Consider the following 16,879-nt stretch of genomic DNA (forward strand, 5'->3'; position numbering starts at 1 on the left):
AGTTTCCCAATATTGGGGATATTTTTTATAAATTTGGATACAGAGAGCACTAGTCTTGTTTATGATTGCATGTTACAACAGAGCTGTGTAGAGAGATGAATAGCTGAGCAGAGTTCCTAGAGTGAAGGAAGGAGAGTAGCAGGGTTCTACACTGGAGAGATCAATATCTGAATCCATTTGAAATCACCCGTGAGGTTGCCGAGTTGGAAAAAAAACGTCCCGACGAGGAGAGAAACCGTAGCTGAATGAAAGAAAGATAATTTCTGAGTTTATTTAACTCAATTTTGAGGTAAGCAGGCATTACAGCTGGGGATGGTGTGCACAATTAAGGGTGTTCCGTTGGAGAACGAAAGAGCACAGCGGTGGTTTATATAAAGACTGACGTTTACAACAATCAAGACTTTGCACATATATGAACTATATTTATTACCCGGGGTCCAGGAAGATAGGCTGCGGTTATAAAAGGCTCCAGACCGGTTAAAGCATGTCCACACTGCGCAGTACAGCTGTACTCCCGCCTGGTGGTGGTGGAAAGAGCCATGCTAACAGGCTTAGAGCTTAGCTCTTGGCACAGAGTGCGGCTCCAGGGAGCTCAATTAAAGAACCCCGGTCCAGGAGGGAAGGAAGTTCGGCTCCCCCGATCTGAGGGGGGGGGGGACCGGGGAGGGTCAGATGTGATGCTTTACAAATGGCATAAGCCAAGGAGTCTCTCCCTTCTCTTGAGAGATCCATTTTCCAGGGTTGTACAGCTCTGCCTTGGGCTCAGGGGTATTTGGCCACTGCCAAGGGCTGAAACACCCCTTCCAAAGTCTGTCACTTACTCGCATCTGACCCTCCTGTACAGGGCCAAGGAGTGACGGGCTTTGGGAGGGTGTTGCAGCACCTGGCAGTGGCAAAATCAGATTAGTCTTCCAGCATAGCTGAGGAAAAAACTTTCATAGGACAATAGGCATGCTTATGATAGGAGGAATTATGCTGGGTTGGTTAAGGGCTCTTTCACACGTCAGCTCAGTTTTTTAGATCAGTTTTTTTTTCATCAGTTGATCCGTTTTTCCATCCGTTTTTTTTTTGGGGCTTTTTACATATTTTGATGAAAAACGGATGTTAGCGGATCGGATGGTAAACGGATCATCCGCTAACGTCCGTTCCGTTTTTTTGACGGAAGAAAAATAGGGTTTTCTTCCGTCCAAAAAAACGGAACTTAACGCAGACGGATGCTAACGGACGTTAGCGGATGCTCATCCGCTAACGGACGTTAACCCATAGGGAAGCATTGCGGTCCGTCCGTGAACAGTAAAATAGAAAGACAATATCTCAGAAATAAAATAAAAAATGTGCACATTGGATCCGAAAGCTGAACCACACTTTCTTGGCTGGCAAGTTAACAGTAGGTGCCATGGTTTTATTCCTGTACACAAGTCATAAAATGAATGCATTGAAAAAAGCATGGTAAGCATCCTTAAGACCAGTGAAAAGCTCCAACCCAGTTTTGTTTTTTCAGTACTTACACCCTATTCTACATTTTAACCATAGAAAACTTACTGTTTGAGGGCCATTCTCTGTTGAGTTTGAAACCATTTTTATAAGTGAATTCCAAGATGGATCAGCAGCATGAGGTCCATTGTATATCGTTCCCCCAGTACCATCTGGCATTGGAGCTACAGGAGGAATCATTGCATTTCCATACATTGAGAACGGCATCCCCTGTAACAAAAAGGAAAACAATATTATATAAATTCCCTTTCTTAGAGTGCATTCAGAGACACAGGAAATCTATCACCTTCAGAATATACTTCTTCCTAGAGAAGGATTGGACACTGACAAAATCCACTGCAGGCCAGCCAACAATAACCCATCCTAACAGCTTGCCCCAGTCTTGTAGCAAAGCAATATCGAGCATGTTCCTCAATGGACTCCCAAGAAAGATTTTTAATGGTTAGTTAAAAAAATATATAAATTTATATATATATATATATTTTCTTGTCCATTGAGGGACACAGGAATTCTATCCCCTTCAGGACGTGCAAAAACAGTGTCCAAGCAAGGGGTGGCCAACACTGCAAACAATCGTCAATAGGCTCAATGCAACAGAAAATTGGAGGAGATCCCCAAACAACTCAAGAGCCACCTGAAGAACCTTATGCTCCAGACTTGCATGAGGATTTAGCCAAAACGTCCACCTGGTGAAAAAAAGAAAAGTGTGAAAACAGGAGACTACTTTGCAGCCCTGCATTGGGGAATAGATGCTTAAAGCGGGAGTTCACCCATAAAAAAATGTTTACCCTTAGATTGATGCTCATTTTGTCTAGGGGAATCGGCTAGTTGTTTTAAAATCGAAGCTGTACTTACCGTTGTAGAGAGCGATCTTCTCCGCCGCTTCCGGGTATGGTCTTCGGGACTGGGCGTTCCTATTTTGATTGACAGTCTTCTGACACGCTTCCGACGGTCGCATCCATCGCGTCACCAGTAGCTGAAAGAAGCCGAATGTTGGTGCGGCTCTATACTGCGCCTGCGCACCGACGTTCGGCTACTTTTGGAAAATCGTGACGCGATGGATGCGACAGTCGGAAGCCTGTCAATCAAAATAGGAACGCCCAGTCCCGCAGCCCATACCTGGAAGCGGCGGAGAAGATCGCTCTCTACAACGGTAAGTACAACTTCGTTTTTAAAACTAGCCGATTCCCCTAGACCAGGGATATGCAATTGGTGGACCTCCAGCTGTTGCAGAACTACAAGTCCCATGAGGCATAGCAAGACTCTGGCAGCCACAAGCATGACACCCAGAGGTAGAAGCATGATGGGACTTGTAGTTTTGCAACATCTGGAGGTCCGCTAATTGCATATCCCTGCCCTAGACAAAATGAGCAGGAATCTAAGGTTAAAAAACGTTATTTCCGGGTGAACCTCCACTTTAAGGATGAAAAATTCTTGAGAAACTCAGTCTGAACTGTGGTCTTGACAGTAGCTCTCCCCATTCTTCAGCTACGGGGACCGATCGCGGGACTCCAGCGGCAATCGGGTCCGCAGGTCCCGCGGTCACAGAGCTTCGGACCGGGTTGCAGGCGCGCGACCCACGGCTGGGCACTTAAAGAGGACGTACCTGTACGTGCTTGTGCCCAGTCGTGCCATTCTGCCGACGTATATGTGCAGGAGGCGGTCCTTAAGCGGATAGGTCTGTTTTCTATACTCCATTGTACCTTGGTAAATATATACATATACATCAACATTAACTTGCCCCACAATAAAATCAATAGTATAGGGAAGATGTCCAAGGTATAAAGATGGAAAGGGGAGTACAAAATGAGATAAAAATAGACAAAAGACAGAGTGACAAAAGACATAAGGTTCTTTGCAGGACAAGTATAAAGGTGAAACACATCTACCAGTTTGTCTGTGTGCAGGATTCAGGATGTCCTGAATAAAGGAATTTTGATCGATCTCGAGCCATTTCTTCTATTGTTAGTCGTATGTGGAGGCGTATGTGGAGGCGAGCTGTGGCGGGCACCCATGAGATCAGGCTTCTGGTCTCACCTGGAGCAGCAAGTTCTTTTGTTTGGATATTCATGACTGACCTTGGTGGAATATCCCTGCCTATGCTAGAGCATCAAAGAGGACCAACCACAGAACCTTAACTTTTGTGCAACCACTGAGAGCAGGCAACTCCTGAACTAAAGAACAGGCAAAGCGATTAAAAGGATTCCAGTATCGATTTCCAAACATTCAGGATCCAATCGAATCCTTGAGACTTCCAGAAAATTAGAGACAAGTCCAACAGAGCCAAAATCTTACTGGTTTCTCCACAGGGTGTCATCTGTGTATCCCACAATGGTCATGTCATAAGATTTCATCAGAGTATACCCTGGGACCAACATCTTGTAGACCCTGTAGGGGTGCAGGGGCAAGACAGAGATAAAAGTACTGAATGGAGAATGACCTGAAGGCAAATGACCCAGTCGACCATAGAAGCCAGAGTAGAAATGTTAGCTCTGGAGGACTTACAAGCATCAAAATATGCAAAGGTTCCCTTTGCGGAAGAGAACAATGTCCTGGTTGGAACAAACTCCAAACCTTCCTGTGTAGTCAAAAGGTTCAGTTTGTATCCCTGGAATATCACACTGCACCTAGGCGCCTGAAGGGCAAAACTACTCAGGAATTCACAAGATTCCATCATCCGCATTCAGACTTTACAAAGAATACATCAAGATATGCAAGAGGGAAATTAGGCCGGCTAAAATAGAACACTAAAGACACATAGCGGAGGAGAGCAAAAAAAAAAAAAAAAAAAAAATTCTTTAAGTATATAAACAAAAAAAAAACCTTTATGGGACCATTTTGGTCCCATAAAGAATGAGGAAGGACATTTGGTTACAAAAAGGATGGGGAGATGGCGAAGATATTGCATTTATTCTTCTCCTCAGTCTTCACGAGGGAAACGGGGTGCTTCAGTAACCAAAACTGCAGCGTTTGTCCTCATGACACATCACAGGAAGCACCCTCATGGCTAACAGAGGACACAATTAGAAATAGACTTGGGAAACTTAACATTAATAAATCGGGACCAGGTGGCTTGCACCCGACGATACTTGGGGAACTCTGTCAAATAATTGCCCGACCATTGTTCCTAATTTTTACTGACAGTCTACTGACTGGAATGGTACCAGCCGATTGGAGAAAAGCCAATGTAGCACCAATATTTTAAAAAGGGCAAAATACATCCCTGGGAATTACAGACCAGTTAGCCTAACATCAATAGTATGCAAGCTCTTGAAGGTGATAAGGGACTATATAAGATTTTAGCAATGAAAACGTTATCATTAGCAATAAGGATGAGCTTCTTTGTACTCGCTCCATTTCCAGCACATCCTTCCTGAGGACTGGTGCCGGACCAAAGTCTTGTAGAGTGGGAGAAGTATCGCTTTATCTCTGAAGTTAATCCCCTTTTTAATGCATGCCAATATTCTGTTATCTTTGTTAGCAGGAGCTTGGCATTCCATGCCATTTCTGAGCCTGTCCTCTACTAGGACCCCTAGGCCCTTTTCCATCCTAGAATTCCCCAGAGGTTCTCCCCCTAGTGAGTAGATTGCATTCATATTTCTGCCACCCAAATGCATTATTTTACATGTTTCTACATTAAACTTCATTTGCCATGTAGTTGCTTGCCCACCCCATTAATTTGTTCAGATCTTCTTGCAAGGTTTCCACATCCTGCAGAGAGGTTATCGCCCTGCTTAGCTTTGTTTTGTCCACAAATAAGATTGAGCCATTTACCCCATCCCTCTAGGTCGTTAATGAACAAATTAAAAAAAATTGGTCCCAGCACAGACCCCTGGGGGACCCCACTTCCCACCTCTGAACGTTCCCCATTTATCACCACCCTCTGAACTCGCATGTAGCCAGTTTTCAATCCATGTACTCATCCTATGGTCCATGCCAATGGACCTTACTTTGTACAGTAAAAGTTTATAGGCAACTGTGTCAAATGCCTTTGCAAAATATAGATACACCACGTCCTTTATCTAGATGGCAGCTCACCTCCTCATAGAATGTGAATTGATCGTGCCAAACCAATTCTTCATGAATCCACGCCAATTACTGCTAAGGCGTGTTTGCGGCTGCACGGTGCAGAGCCTGCCAGGAAGTCGGCACTGCGCTAATCACAGGCAGTGAGACATTTTCCCGATCCGCGGCTGCATAGATCGGAAATGGCACACTGCCTGTAAATAGCACAGCGCAGTGCAGACTTCCAGACGGGCATGGCTTCATGAAGAACTGTTCTTGCCAAACCAAGCTATTAACATTCTATGATGAGGTGAGCTGCAATCTAGATAAAAGGAAGGCCCGTAGACATGGAGAGGCAGTAGCGCAGAGATGCTTTTTTGGCACTGAATGGCAGAAAAGAGCGCAGAGCATACATGCAACACATCACTGAGTGGATGATGTCCGTGCTCAATCCCTCAGCGTTAACCCCTTCTGTGGTGGCAACAGTCAGGAAGCCAGAGCAGTGACCCAAGTAGATGAGATAGCTCCCGATGTGTAGCTCAGAACGTTGTCTACAAATTGCCTTACATGAACCCCGGTGGCCGAGGGTCGCTTCCAGGCTATCAATGCAACATTCAGTCTAGGCCTGGACAAGGCTAGGAACAGCCGAGTGAGACAGATACAGAGACCAGCTCTAGCAGCAATGTCCTCTTAGGAACCTAACAGAAAACAGGTAAGCTGGTAGTAGCAGGGGTTATCCTGGGCTTGCCTATGGATTTTTTTGTTTGCCAGTATCCAATCCTCCTGTAGGTGGAACTATATATCCAGATGCGATAGATTTCCTGTGCGCCCGCAAAGGATGAGAAAGATAAATTTGGTACTACACAAAAAAAAAAAATACCAAAAGCATAAGAAAATCATAATGTAGATAGAAAATATTACCCCAACTTTTGGAAAATCCATGTAGCCGGCAGGTACATGTTGATGGAATGCTCCTGAAGCAGGTGCCATGCCAGATGTATCTCTCTCAATTCCTTGATGCTGCGAAAACACTCCAGGATCAGACATGGGCCTATGCATTATGTGATTACCCATGCCTGTGTGGCACCAGTCTGACACTTTATCTATAAAAAATAAATAAAATAAAAAGACGGTTATAAAAGTAAAGAAACTGCATAGCATAAAAAGAGGCAAAAAAAACAACACACACTAAAAACTACCTTTATAGTAGCAGTCTCTCCTCGGAACTTAACCACTTGCCGCCCGCCAATGACATATTGATGTTGGCAAAGTGGTTGTAGAATCCTGACTGGACGTCATATGACGTCCTCAGGATTCTGAGCCGCTGCCGCCCCCCCGAGGATGCCCACTGGACCACCAGGGATGGCCATATAGACCACCAGGGATGGACACAAAAAATGGATGCCAATCAGTGCCGCAATGGATGCCAATCAGTGCCCACAATGGGCATCACTGATTGGCAGGCATTGTTTGGCACTGATTGGCATCCATTAGTACAACACATACAATAGTGCCCATCTATGCCAATCCGTGCCGCCTGTCCGTGCCGCATATTAGTGCCCATCAATGCCACCACATCAGTGCCACCTCATCGGTGCCCATCAGCGCCGCCTTATCAGTGCCCGCCAGTGCAGTACCATCAGTGAAGGAGAAAACGTACTTATTTACGTTTTATAACAAACAAAAAAAAAACTTATTTTTTCAAAATTTTCGGTAATTTTTTTTGCAGAAAATACATATCCCAGAGGTGATCAAATACCTCTGGGATAAAAATTTAGTTTGGGTACAGTGTAGCATGACCGCGCAATTGTCAAAGTGCAACAGCGCTTGAAAGCTAAAAATTGGTCTGGGCGGGAAGGTGTATAAGTGCCCTGTATGGAAGTGGTTAAACATAAAACCTAGCAGAAACCAAGCCATTCACCTTAACCACTTGACAACCTAACTATATACAAAACACGTCTACAGCACGGTCGAGTTATTCTGGGAATCATCCGTGACCGCCGGGTCTAGAAGACCCGCGATCCGTGATGCGCCGGTAAATTGCCGCTGATAGCGGCCGTTTACCACGTGATTACTCAGTCCAATGACGGAGCGATCACTGTTAAGCAAACTGGCATCATGCGATGACGCTGGTTCCTCCGTCCACCCCTCTGTACCGATCGGTACAGTGTGAGAGAAGAGAGGGAGAGAGCAGAGGCAGCAGCAGTGCTGTGGGCTAGATTTGTGACAATTGCAGTCACAGATCCAGCTGGGCAATACCCCGCGCAAACCCTGTGCAATACGTCCCCCCCTCCAGACACCCTCCGGTGCTTCTACTGACTCAGCGCTACGATCAAAGCCAGGATAAGTTTTTATTTTTTTATTATTTCAGGCTTTTCAGCCTAGAGGTGAGATTTGGGGTCTTATTGACCCCATATCTCACTGTAAAGAGGACCTGTCATGCTATATTCCTATTACAAGGGATGTTAACATTCCTTATTATAGGAATAAAAGTGATTAAAAAAAAAAAATAGGATTTTTGTACTCACCGTAAAATCCATTTCTCCGAGTTCATAGACGGACACAGCCTTCATTGACATTAGGGTTATGCTTCTTCCTACCAGGAGATTTAGGCAGAATTTAATAGCACTTAAAGTGTTAAAACCTTTCCTTCGTGCCGCTCCTCCCAGGGGGCGTGGCTCCCCCAGGCATAACCCACACCCTGCTCTAGGAGCCTCAGTCCGTAACAAGCAGTACAAACCAAGGAGGGGTGGGTGCTGTGTCCGTCTATGAACTCAGAGAAATGGATTTTACAAAAATTTTATTTTCTCCTCCGTTCATAGACGGACACAGCCTTCATTGACATTAGGGACGTCCCCAAGCAGTGTCAAAAAATCGAGGGGTGGGAAAGTAACAGCAAACCAGGTTACACCCAAACAAAAACCGGAGTTGCTCAACGGAGAAACTCCAACCATAAACTGCCGCCCGTGGGTGCATCAAAAGATGCACCCACATCCACCTCGTAAGACTTTGAAACAGCGTGGATTGACGACCAGGATGCATCCCAACACCGCTGTAACAGAGGCAAGATGCCGGAAAGCCCAAGAGACCCCGATCGCCCTGGTCGAATGCGCCATAACCCGAAAGGGGGGCGCACGCCCCTTCAGGGCATAGGCCTGAAGCACAATCCGTCGGAACCACCTAGGAACGGTGGCCGACGAGACTGCCAGGCCCTCGTGTAGGGCCAGCCACCGACACGAACAGTGAGCCCGACTTCCGGAACGGAACTAACATATAAGTACACTCGTAGGGCCGAACCACATCCAGAGGATGCAAAGTGGCCTCCTCCTGGCATTTCGGCCGAGGACATAAGGATGGAAGAACAATGTCCACCTCAATGTGAAAAGCCGAAACGACCTTAGGGAGGAAAAAACGGCTGCGGCCGCAGCACCACCTCATCCATACGGATGACCTAGTAGGGAGCCTTGCAAGACAAGGCCGCCAGATCAGACAGACACACGTCTGATCGAGGTAATTGCTACCAGAAATAAAATCACCTTTTGTGACAACTCCCGAATGTCCTCAAAGGGAGCATCCCGAAGCACTGAAAGGACTAAATTCAAGTCCCATGGGGGTAATGGAGGGCGCACCGGAGGGGCCACCTGCCAGACCCCCTGACCCAACGTACGCACCCAGGAGTGCAACGCCAAGGGTCGCTGCAAGTAAAAACAGCCAGGGCAGAAATCTGTCTCCTAACCGTACTTAAGGCGAGAGCCTGAACCACTCCCTGCTGCAAAGACAGCAGAATCCTGTACACAACGCATGTACGAGAGTGCCAGTTCATCTCCCCACACACAGAGATGTAGGCCTTCCATGTATGAGGAAAAAACCTACGTGAGGTAGACCTCCGTGCACGCAGCACGGTAGAGACCACCGAGCCCAATAGGCCTCGGTCCTTAAGCCCCTGGTTCTCAACAGCCGCTAAGGCCGGTGGCTGTGAAACAGGGTGGAAGATCGGACCCTGTAACAGAAGATCAATTCCCAGGGGAAGACGCTAGGGGGCGTCTGCCACCAGACGCATTAGGTCCGCGTACCAGAAGCGACGCGGCCAATCTGGGGCAATCAGAACTGTTAGAATCCCTACAGCTTCCACTCAGCGCAGCAGGCGAGGAAGAAGCTTCCGAGGAGGGAAGGTGTAAATTAGGCGATAGTGACCCCCAAGGAGCCACCAACGCGCCTGACGCGTCCGCCCACGGGTCTTTAAACCTGGCCACGGACCGTGGCACCTACCGATAGAGACGGGACGCTAGAAGGTCCACGTCCGGAGTGCCCCACTTTCGGCACAGACCCCGAAACACCTGCGGGTGGAGAGACCACTCTCCTTGGCCCAATGCAGTGCGACTTAGGTAGTCGGCTAGCCAATTCCATATTCCCGGAATGTACCCAGCCGATAGAGCCGGAACGGACCCTTCGGCCCACCGAAGGATGTGCACGACCCCCGTCGCTGCAACAGAACTCCGTGTGCCTCCCTGATGATCAACCTACGCCATGGTGTCACCGGACAGGATCCTGACCTGTCGGCCCTGTAGATCCAGGGACCACCTGGCAAGGCAAAGCTGGATTGCTCGGAGCTCCAGAACGTTGATCAGTAGGCAGGACTCCACCTGAGTTCATTACCCCTGGGCTGAATGGGTGCCCCAAGCGCCCCTCCCCAACCGGAGAGGCTGGCATCCGTCGTGACCACTGTCCAGTGGCCTGCAGAAAAAACGACTTTTCGGCCCGAAGCACCGGAAACGCCAGCCATCACACCAGGGGAGACATGATCAGATGACTCAAATGAATCCGATATTCCAGAGATGACGGAAGCTAGTCCCATCGTAACAGCAATTCCCTCCTTAGTACCCTGGCGTGGAATTGGACATACCGAACCGCCTCGAACTAGCCTTCCTGCAGAATCACAGAGATGACCGTTTCTGGGTTGGCAACTGCTGCACAGCAGACAGCAGAGTCTGAAGTTTTTCCGTTAAAAGAAAAACACTCCCGCCCCGGCGGAATCCAGTACTAGTCCCAGGTAACACGTGATAGACACGGCTCCACCAATGCAGAGCTCGAAGAAGCTCTAAGGAGAATGTCGGCCAGACATCCCATGATAACAAACCCCCACTGTCACAGCCGGGTTAGTATCGGGACGAGCACCTTGGCGAAAACCCGCCGAATGGGAAGTACACCAATTAAAATGGCCCCCCCCGACCGCAAAGCACAGAAACTCTGATGCTTTGAGGATACGCAAACATGTAGGTACGCGTTCATGACATCCAAGGATGCCAGAAAAAAATCCCCCTGATGGAGTGCCGCTACTACCAAGCGAATCGACACCACCTGAAAGTTTGCACCTTGACAAAACTAACGAGGGACTTGAGGCCCAGGATTGACCGGGCCCCATCCTCCGTGGGGACACAAACAGAATGGAGTAAAACCCCTGAGACCGTTCCAACGAGGGAACTGACACAATCACTCCCCTGACCAGAAGAACCTGGACAGCCCCTGACAGAGCCAACCGGCGAACCGGAAGAGGCCAGAGGGAAAAAAACCTGTTTGGCAGACAAGAGAGAAACTCAAACTTGTACCCCAAGGAAACCACTTCGCAACCCCAACGGTCGGAGAGGAGAGACCTCCACCGAGCCATGAATGTGCGAAGCCAGTCTCCCACCCGAGACACGGGCAGGAGCAGACCTACAGGCGGAAGCAGGTACGTCCGCAGACTTGTTAGGCATGCGGTATCAGGTGCGCTGCTACCCCGCGGCGGCGGTTTAAGCACCATGTAGACCTACCCCTACCGCACAGGGCGGGCGAAAAAAACGCTCGGAGGTAGTCAAGGTGGGTCCTTGCGCAGGGCAAGGTCCCAAGCCCTTCCCAGACTGTGGGAACAGCATGTGCTTACCACCCGTGGCATCCACAATGATGCCATCCAGGGAAGTCCCAAAAAGGACCGTTCACCCTTAAAGGCCATCACCAAGGCCTCCTTAGAGGACTAGTCCGCAGACCAGCTCTTCAGCCACACAAGGCGGCGCAGAACCCTGCATAGACGGAAGCTCCGGGAAAGTATCCATGGCCGCCTCGCAGAGAAAATTCAGACCCTGAACTATCGTTCAGCCAGGTCCCAAGAGGACTCGGAAGCGTCCCCTTCTTCCAGCTCCTGCAGCAGGAGCTTCGCCCTTTCAGTCGGGGCCTGACCAGGGCCGCGGCCAGAGCCGGCCTCACCGCCCAACCCACCACCGTGAATAGGGAGCGGGCCACGGCCTCCACTCTATCAGCTCGATCCTGAAATGCAGGAGCCCCTTCCACAGGCAACGTGGTGGTCCTGTACAGTCTGGACATAGGGGGTCCACTGGCGGAGAAGAGACGTACTTTATTTTTATTTTTTAAATCCCCCTCAAGGGGGTAACGGGTTGCAAAGTTTTTTGACAAACTTTTTGCGGTGCATCCCATTCCTTGCATAACATATTGTCCAAATAAGGAACACAAAGGAACACTTCAGGCGTTGCGGCCTGCGGATACTGACACGGTGGTGTCGCCGCCACATCCTCAATTTTTAGAGTCTCACACACCGCAGAAAAAACAAGCGCTCCAACAATTCTTGCTGACACTGCAGCAGACATCCTCACTATCCATGTGGATCCTCTGTGTTTGCAGCGCCAAATGCCGCCACACGAGGCAGACGAAAAAAGCAAGATGGCCGCCGAATGCTGAAAAAACAGCATAGGACCACAAGAAAATGGCCGCCGGGCTATATAAGGCTAGGCTCCGGCAAAATGGCCACCCGGTGCAGCGCGGTCCGAGAAGGACAAGGTGTGTAGAGAAGCCGTGCAGCGCTGTGTCTGTTTTCTTTCCATAGCGCCAGCGCTGAGACACCCACCCCAACACAGATTTAAAAGACAGTGACACAGCAACTGTCACACAGAAAAAACATTAAGTGCTGTTAAATTCTGCCTAAATCTCCTGGTAGGAAGAAGCATAACCCTAATGTCAATGAAGGCTGTGTCCGTCTATGAACGGAAGAGAAAATTATTTTTGTGGAAAAAAGTGTCAAACCAAAATAAAGTAAAATTAACAATACATTATTTTTTTTTTATTTTTTTTAAGTGCCCATGTCCCTGTGTGCTCGCATGCAGAAGCGAACGCATACGCAATTCCCGCCGACATATGAAAACAGTGTTCAAGCTGCACATGTGAGGTATCGCTGCGAACATTAGAGCGAGAGCAATAATTTTGGCCCTAGACTTCCTAACTAAAAACATGTAACCTGTAAAAAATATTTAAAGCGTCGCCTATGGGGATTTTTAAGTAGTGAAGTTTGGCACCATTCCACGAGCGTCTGCAATTTTGAAGGGTGGCATGTTAGGTATCCATTTACTCGGCGTAACTTCATCTTTCATATTATGCAAAAACATTGGGCTAACTTTACTGTTTTTTTTTTTTAAGCACAAATTTTTTTTTTTTTTTTTAAACGAGTTTTAAAAATTGCTGCGCAAATACCGTGCGAGATAAAAAGTTGTAATGACCGCCATTGTATTCTCTAGGGTCTTTGTTTAAAAAGCATATATGTTTTGGGGTTCTATGTAATTTTCTAGCAAATAAATTATGATTTTTACATGTAGGAGAGAAATGTCAGAATTGGCCTGGGTGCTCCAGAACCCCTGAAGGTGCTCCCCTGCATGTTGGGCCTCTGTAGGTGGCCACGCTGTGTAAAAGTCTCACACATGTGGTATCGCCATACTCGGGAGGAATAGCAGAATGTGTTTTGGGGTGTAATTTGTGGTATGCATATGCGGTGTGTGAGAAATAACCTGCTAATATGACAATTCCGTGGAAAAAAAAAAATCTTGATTTTTGCAAAGAATTGTGGGAAAAAAATTACAACTTCAAAAAAACTCACAATGCCTCTTTCTAAATACCTTGGAATGTCTTCTTTCCAAAAAGGGGTAATTTGGGGGGTATTTGCACTTTTCTGGCATGTTAGGGTCTCAAGAAATGATAGGCCGTCAGTACTTCAGGTGTGATCAATTTTCAGATATTGGCACCATAGCTCGTGGACGCTATAACTTTCACAAAGACCAAATATACACCAATTTGGGTTATTTTTACCAAAGATATGTAGCAGTATAAAATTTGCCCAAAATGTATGAACAAAAATTACAAATTTTATAACAGAAACGAAAAAAAGAAAGCTCTATTTGTGTGAAAAAAAGGACAAAAATGTCATATGGGTACAATGTTGTATGACTGAGTAATTGTCATTCAAATTGTGAGCACTGAAAGCTGAAAATTGGTCTGGTTAGGAAGGGGTTCAAGTGCCCAGTTGTCAAGAGGTTAAAACAAACAGGCTTTTTCAACCAAGGGGTCTTCATTTTTCTTTACGGGTAGACTGACAAAATGCCTAAAAATCGGCCAAAAACGGACTAAAAAGGCAGGTTTGATCCCACCTGCTAACTTTTATAAAAAGTCACATGTTTTCATTGTGCATTAATACAACCTTCTTGTCGGCATCCTAACCACCAATGTCACTGGTTAAGGAGGAGATCGGGCACAGCATCCTCGTTTGCTCCACCCCTGCCCACCTCTGTCAGCACTGGGATCACATTAGCTAATTGAGGGAGAGAAACTAAGAGAAACACTGAAATACTAATCAGTACCAGTGTACAAAAGTATATTCCTTAGGAAGCATAAATGGCCTCTAAATGTTGGGTGTCCGACATGTGTGGATGTTGCTGCATTAGGTAAAGCCATTAGATTATTGTTTTACATTTTAGAAAGGGGTGTCTCGAGATTGTGCACCTTTTTAAAAGGTGACTTGACCGAAAAAAGGTTGAGAAACACTTTTATACAAATCCTATAGCATTCCAGGTGTATTTAGACTACTCAGCACCATAATTTTACAGATGCAGTTTGGTTTACCTTTTATTTGGTGTGCCAAGTATGGGCAAGTCACTGAAACCAGTTACAAAAAATAATTTTAACTGCTTGCCGACCAGCTGCTATTATACGGTGGCAGGTTGGCACTGCTGTGCAAATCACAGCTGTACGGCAGACGCTTTAGAAGCTATAGCGGGCGTCAGCAGAGCTACGCCAGAGCAGATGTGCGTGGCTGGCGGCCGCGATGTCCGCTGGCGACCCACGATCGCTCCCTCAGAGAGGCACAACAGGAATCTGTCAATGTAAACAGACAGATACCAGTCTGTCAGGGAAGTAGAGAGCTCTGCTGCTCCTAGTGATCAGAAACAGCGATCTCTCTCTACTCCCAATCAGCACACACCCCCCCCCCTAGTTAGAAACACATCCCTAGGACACACTTAACACACTGATCGCCCCCTAGTGCTAACCCCTTCCCTGCCAGCGACATTTATACAGTAATCAATGGCTATATTTAGCTCTGATCGCTGTCAAAAGTGTCCGATCTGTCCGCCGCAGTCCAGCTAAAAATCACTGATCACCACCATTACTAGTGTGTATAGCAATCTGCAACACAGAGATAAAACGCAGGATTAGGCAGCAGACCTCTGGCATCATTAAGTTGTTTCCATTAAACCCCTCTACAATATCTGGCTGGGGGGAAAAAAGGTAATTAAATGATGTGCTGTGTGTGCAATTTGTTTGGCATGTGCAACCTGGCACAAACCTTGACAAATGTGTAAATACTGAGCAGCGGTTCCAGGCACAGAGCTGAATTTAGTGGCGAGACTTGGCAGGGGTAAGAGACACCCAACCCCATCTAACATTTGTGTATTACAGGAAAAGGTAGGGTTTTAGCCTCCAATATTTTATGGGACCAAACTATTTATGTTAGACCTTTTTCACACTGAGGCGTTTTTCAGGCGCTTTAGCGCTAATAAAAAGCACCTGTAAAGCGCCTGCAAGAAGCCTCATCTGCAATCCCAATGTGAAAGCCTGAGTGCTTTCACACCGAGATGCAGCACTGGCAGGGCGTCAAAAAAAGTCCTGCAAGAAGCTTCTTTACAGTCACCGCTCCTAAAGCGCTGCTTCCCATTGAAATCAATGCAAAGCGCCTTGGCAGCGGTGCTTTTAACTCTTTATTCGGCCACTAGTGGGTGTTAAAAGCGCCCCACTAGCGCTTGAAAAAACGTCAGTAAAAGCGCAGCTAGTTTTAGCAGCGCTTTCAACGTTTTTTCGGGCGCTGGCAGTGTGAAAGGGCTCTTAACCACTTCCATACCAGGCACTTACGCACCTTCCCGCCCAAGCCAATTTTCAGCTTTCAGCACTGTCGCACTTTGAATGGCAATTGCGCGGTCATGCTACACTGTACCCAAACAAAATTGGCGTCCTTTTTTCCCCACAATTAGACCTTTCTTTTGGTGGCATTTGATCACCTCTGCGATTTTTTTTTTGCGCAACAACTAAAAAATGACTGAAATTTTTGGAAAAAAATTACGTTTATTTTTTTCTGTAATTTTTTTTGTAAATACGCAAGTTTTCTCTTTCAATTACGGGCACTGATATGGCGGCGCTGGTGGGTGGCACTGATTGGCGGCGCTGGTGGGTGGCACTGTGGGGCGGCGCTGGTGGGTGGCACTGTGGGGCGGCGCTGGTGGGGCGGCGCTGGTGGGCGGCACTGATGGACACTGTGGGGCGGCACTGATGGACACTGTGGGGCGGCACTGATGGACACTGTGGGGCGGCACTGATGGACACTGTGGGGCGGCACTGATGGACACTGTGGGGCGGCACTGATGGACACTGTGGGGCGGCACTGATTTACCCATGTTGCCAGTCAGTGCCCATCTTTTTTTATTGCTTTTTTTTTTCCCTTCCCTGGTGGTCCAGGGTGGGCTTCCCTGGTGGTCCAGTGTGGCGATCCGAGGGGTGGGGGTGCACTGATAAACAATCAGCGCGAACCCCCCCTGTCAGGAGAGCCGCCGATTGGCTCTCCTCTACTCGCATCTGTCAGACGCGAGTGAGGAAGAGCCATCATCGGCTCTTCGTGTTTACATCGTGATCGGCCGTGGTTGGACACGGCTGATCACGTGGTAAAGAGCCTCCGTGAGAGACTCTTTACCGAGATCGGTGTTGCGGGGTGTCAGACCGACACCCTGCAACAACTATTGCCGCGATGCGCGCCCCCGGGGGCACGCAGCGGCTCAGAATCCTGAGGACGTCATATGACGTCCAGTCAGGATTCTACAACCACTTTGTCGACGTCAATATGTCATTGGCGGGCAGCAAGTGGTTAAAGAGGTTGTAAACATATTTTCAAGTTGTACCTATAGGCAAGTCTATAATGGGGATTACATAGGTACAGTAAATATCTCCTAAACGTGTTCCGTTTAGAGGATATGTACTGTGAAGAAACAGCCCTTCCGCACCATTTCTTCACTAGCGAGTGCTG

General features: G+C 47.6%; 1 protein-coding gene across 9 annotated transcripts in view; it reads right to left on the reverse strand.

Moving 5' to 3' along the window:
• ANKRD17 (ankyrin repeat domain 17) overlaps positions 1-16,879 on the reverse strand; it is a 181,005-nt gene that overhangs the window by 3,873 nt on the left and 160,253 nt on the right. For all 9 annotated transcript variants that reach the window (XM_040326262.1, XM_040326280.1, XM_040326244.1 and 6 more), the window contains 2 exons: positions 6,421-6,602; positions 1,543-1,704 (listed from right to left, as the gene is read on the reverse strand). In XM_040326262.1, coding sequence (XP_040182196.1) covers positions 1,543-1,704; positions 6,421-6,602 — 344 coding nt within the window. The remainder of the gene's footprint in view (positions 1-1,542; positions 1,705-6,420; positions 6,603-16,879) is intronic.

The sequence above is a fragment of the Rana temporaria genome, chromosome 1, assembly GCF_905171775.1.
Source record: "Rana temporaria chromosome 1, aRanTem1.1, whole genome shotgun sequence".
Lineage (NCBI taxonomy): Eukaryota > Metazoa > Chordata > Amphibia > Anura > Ranidae > Rana > Rana temporaria.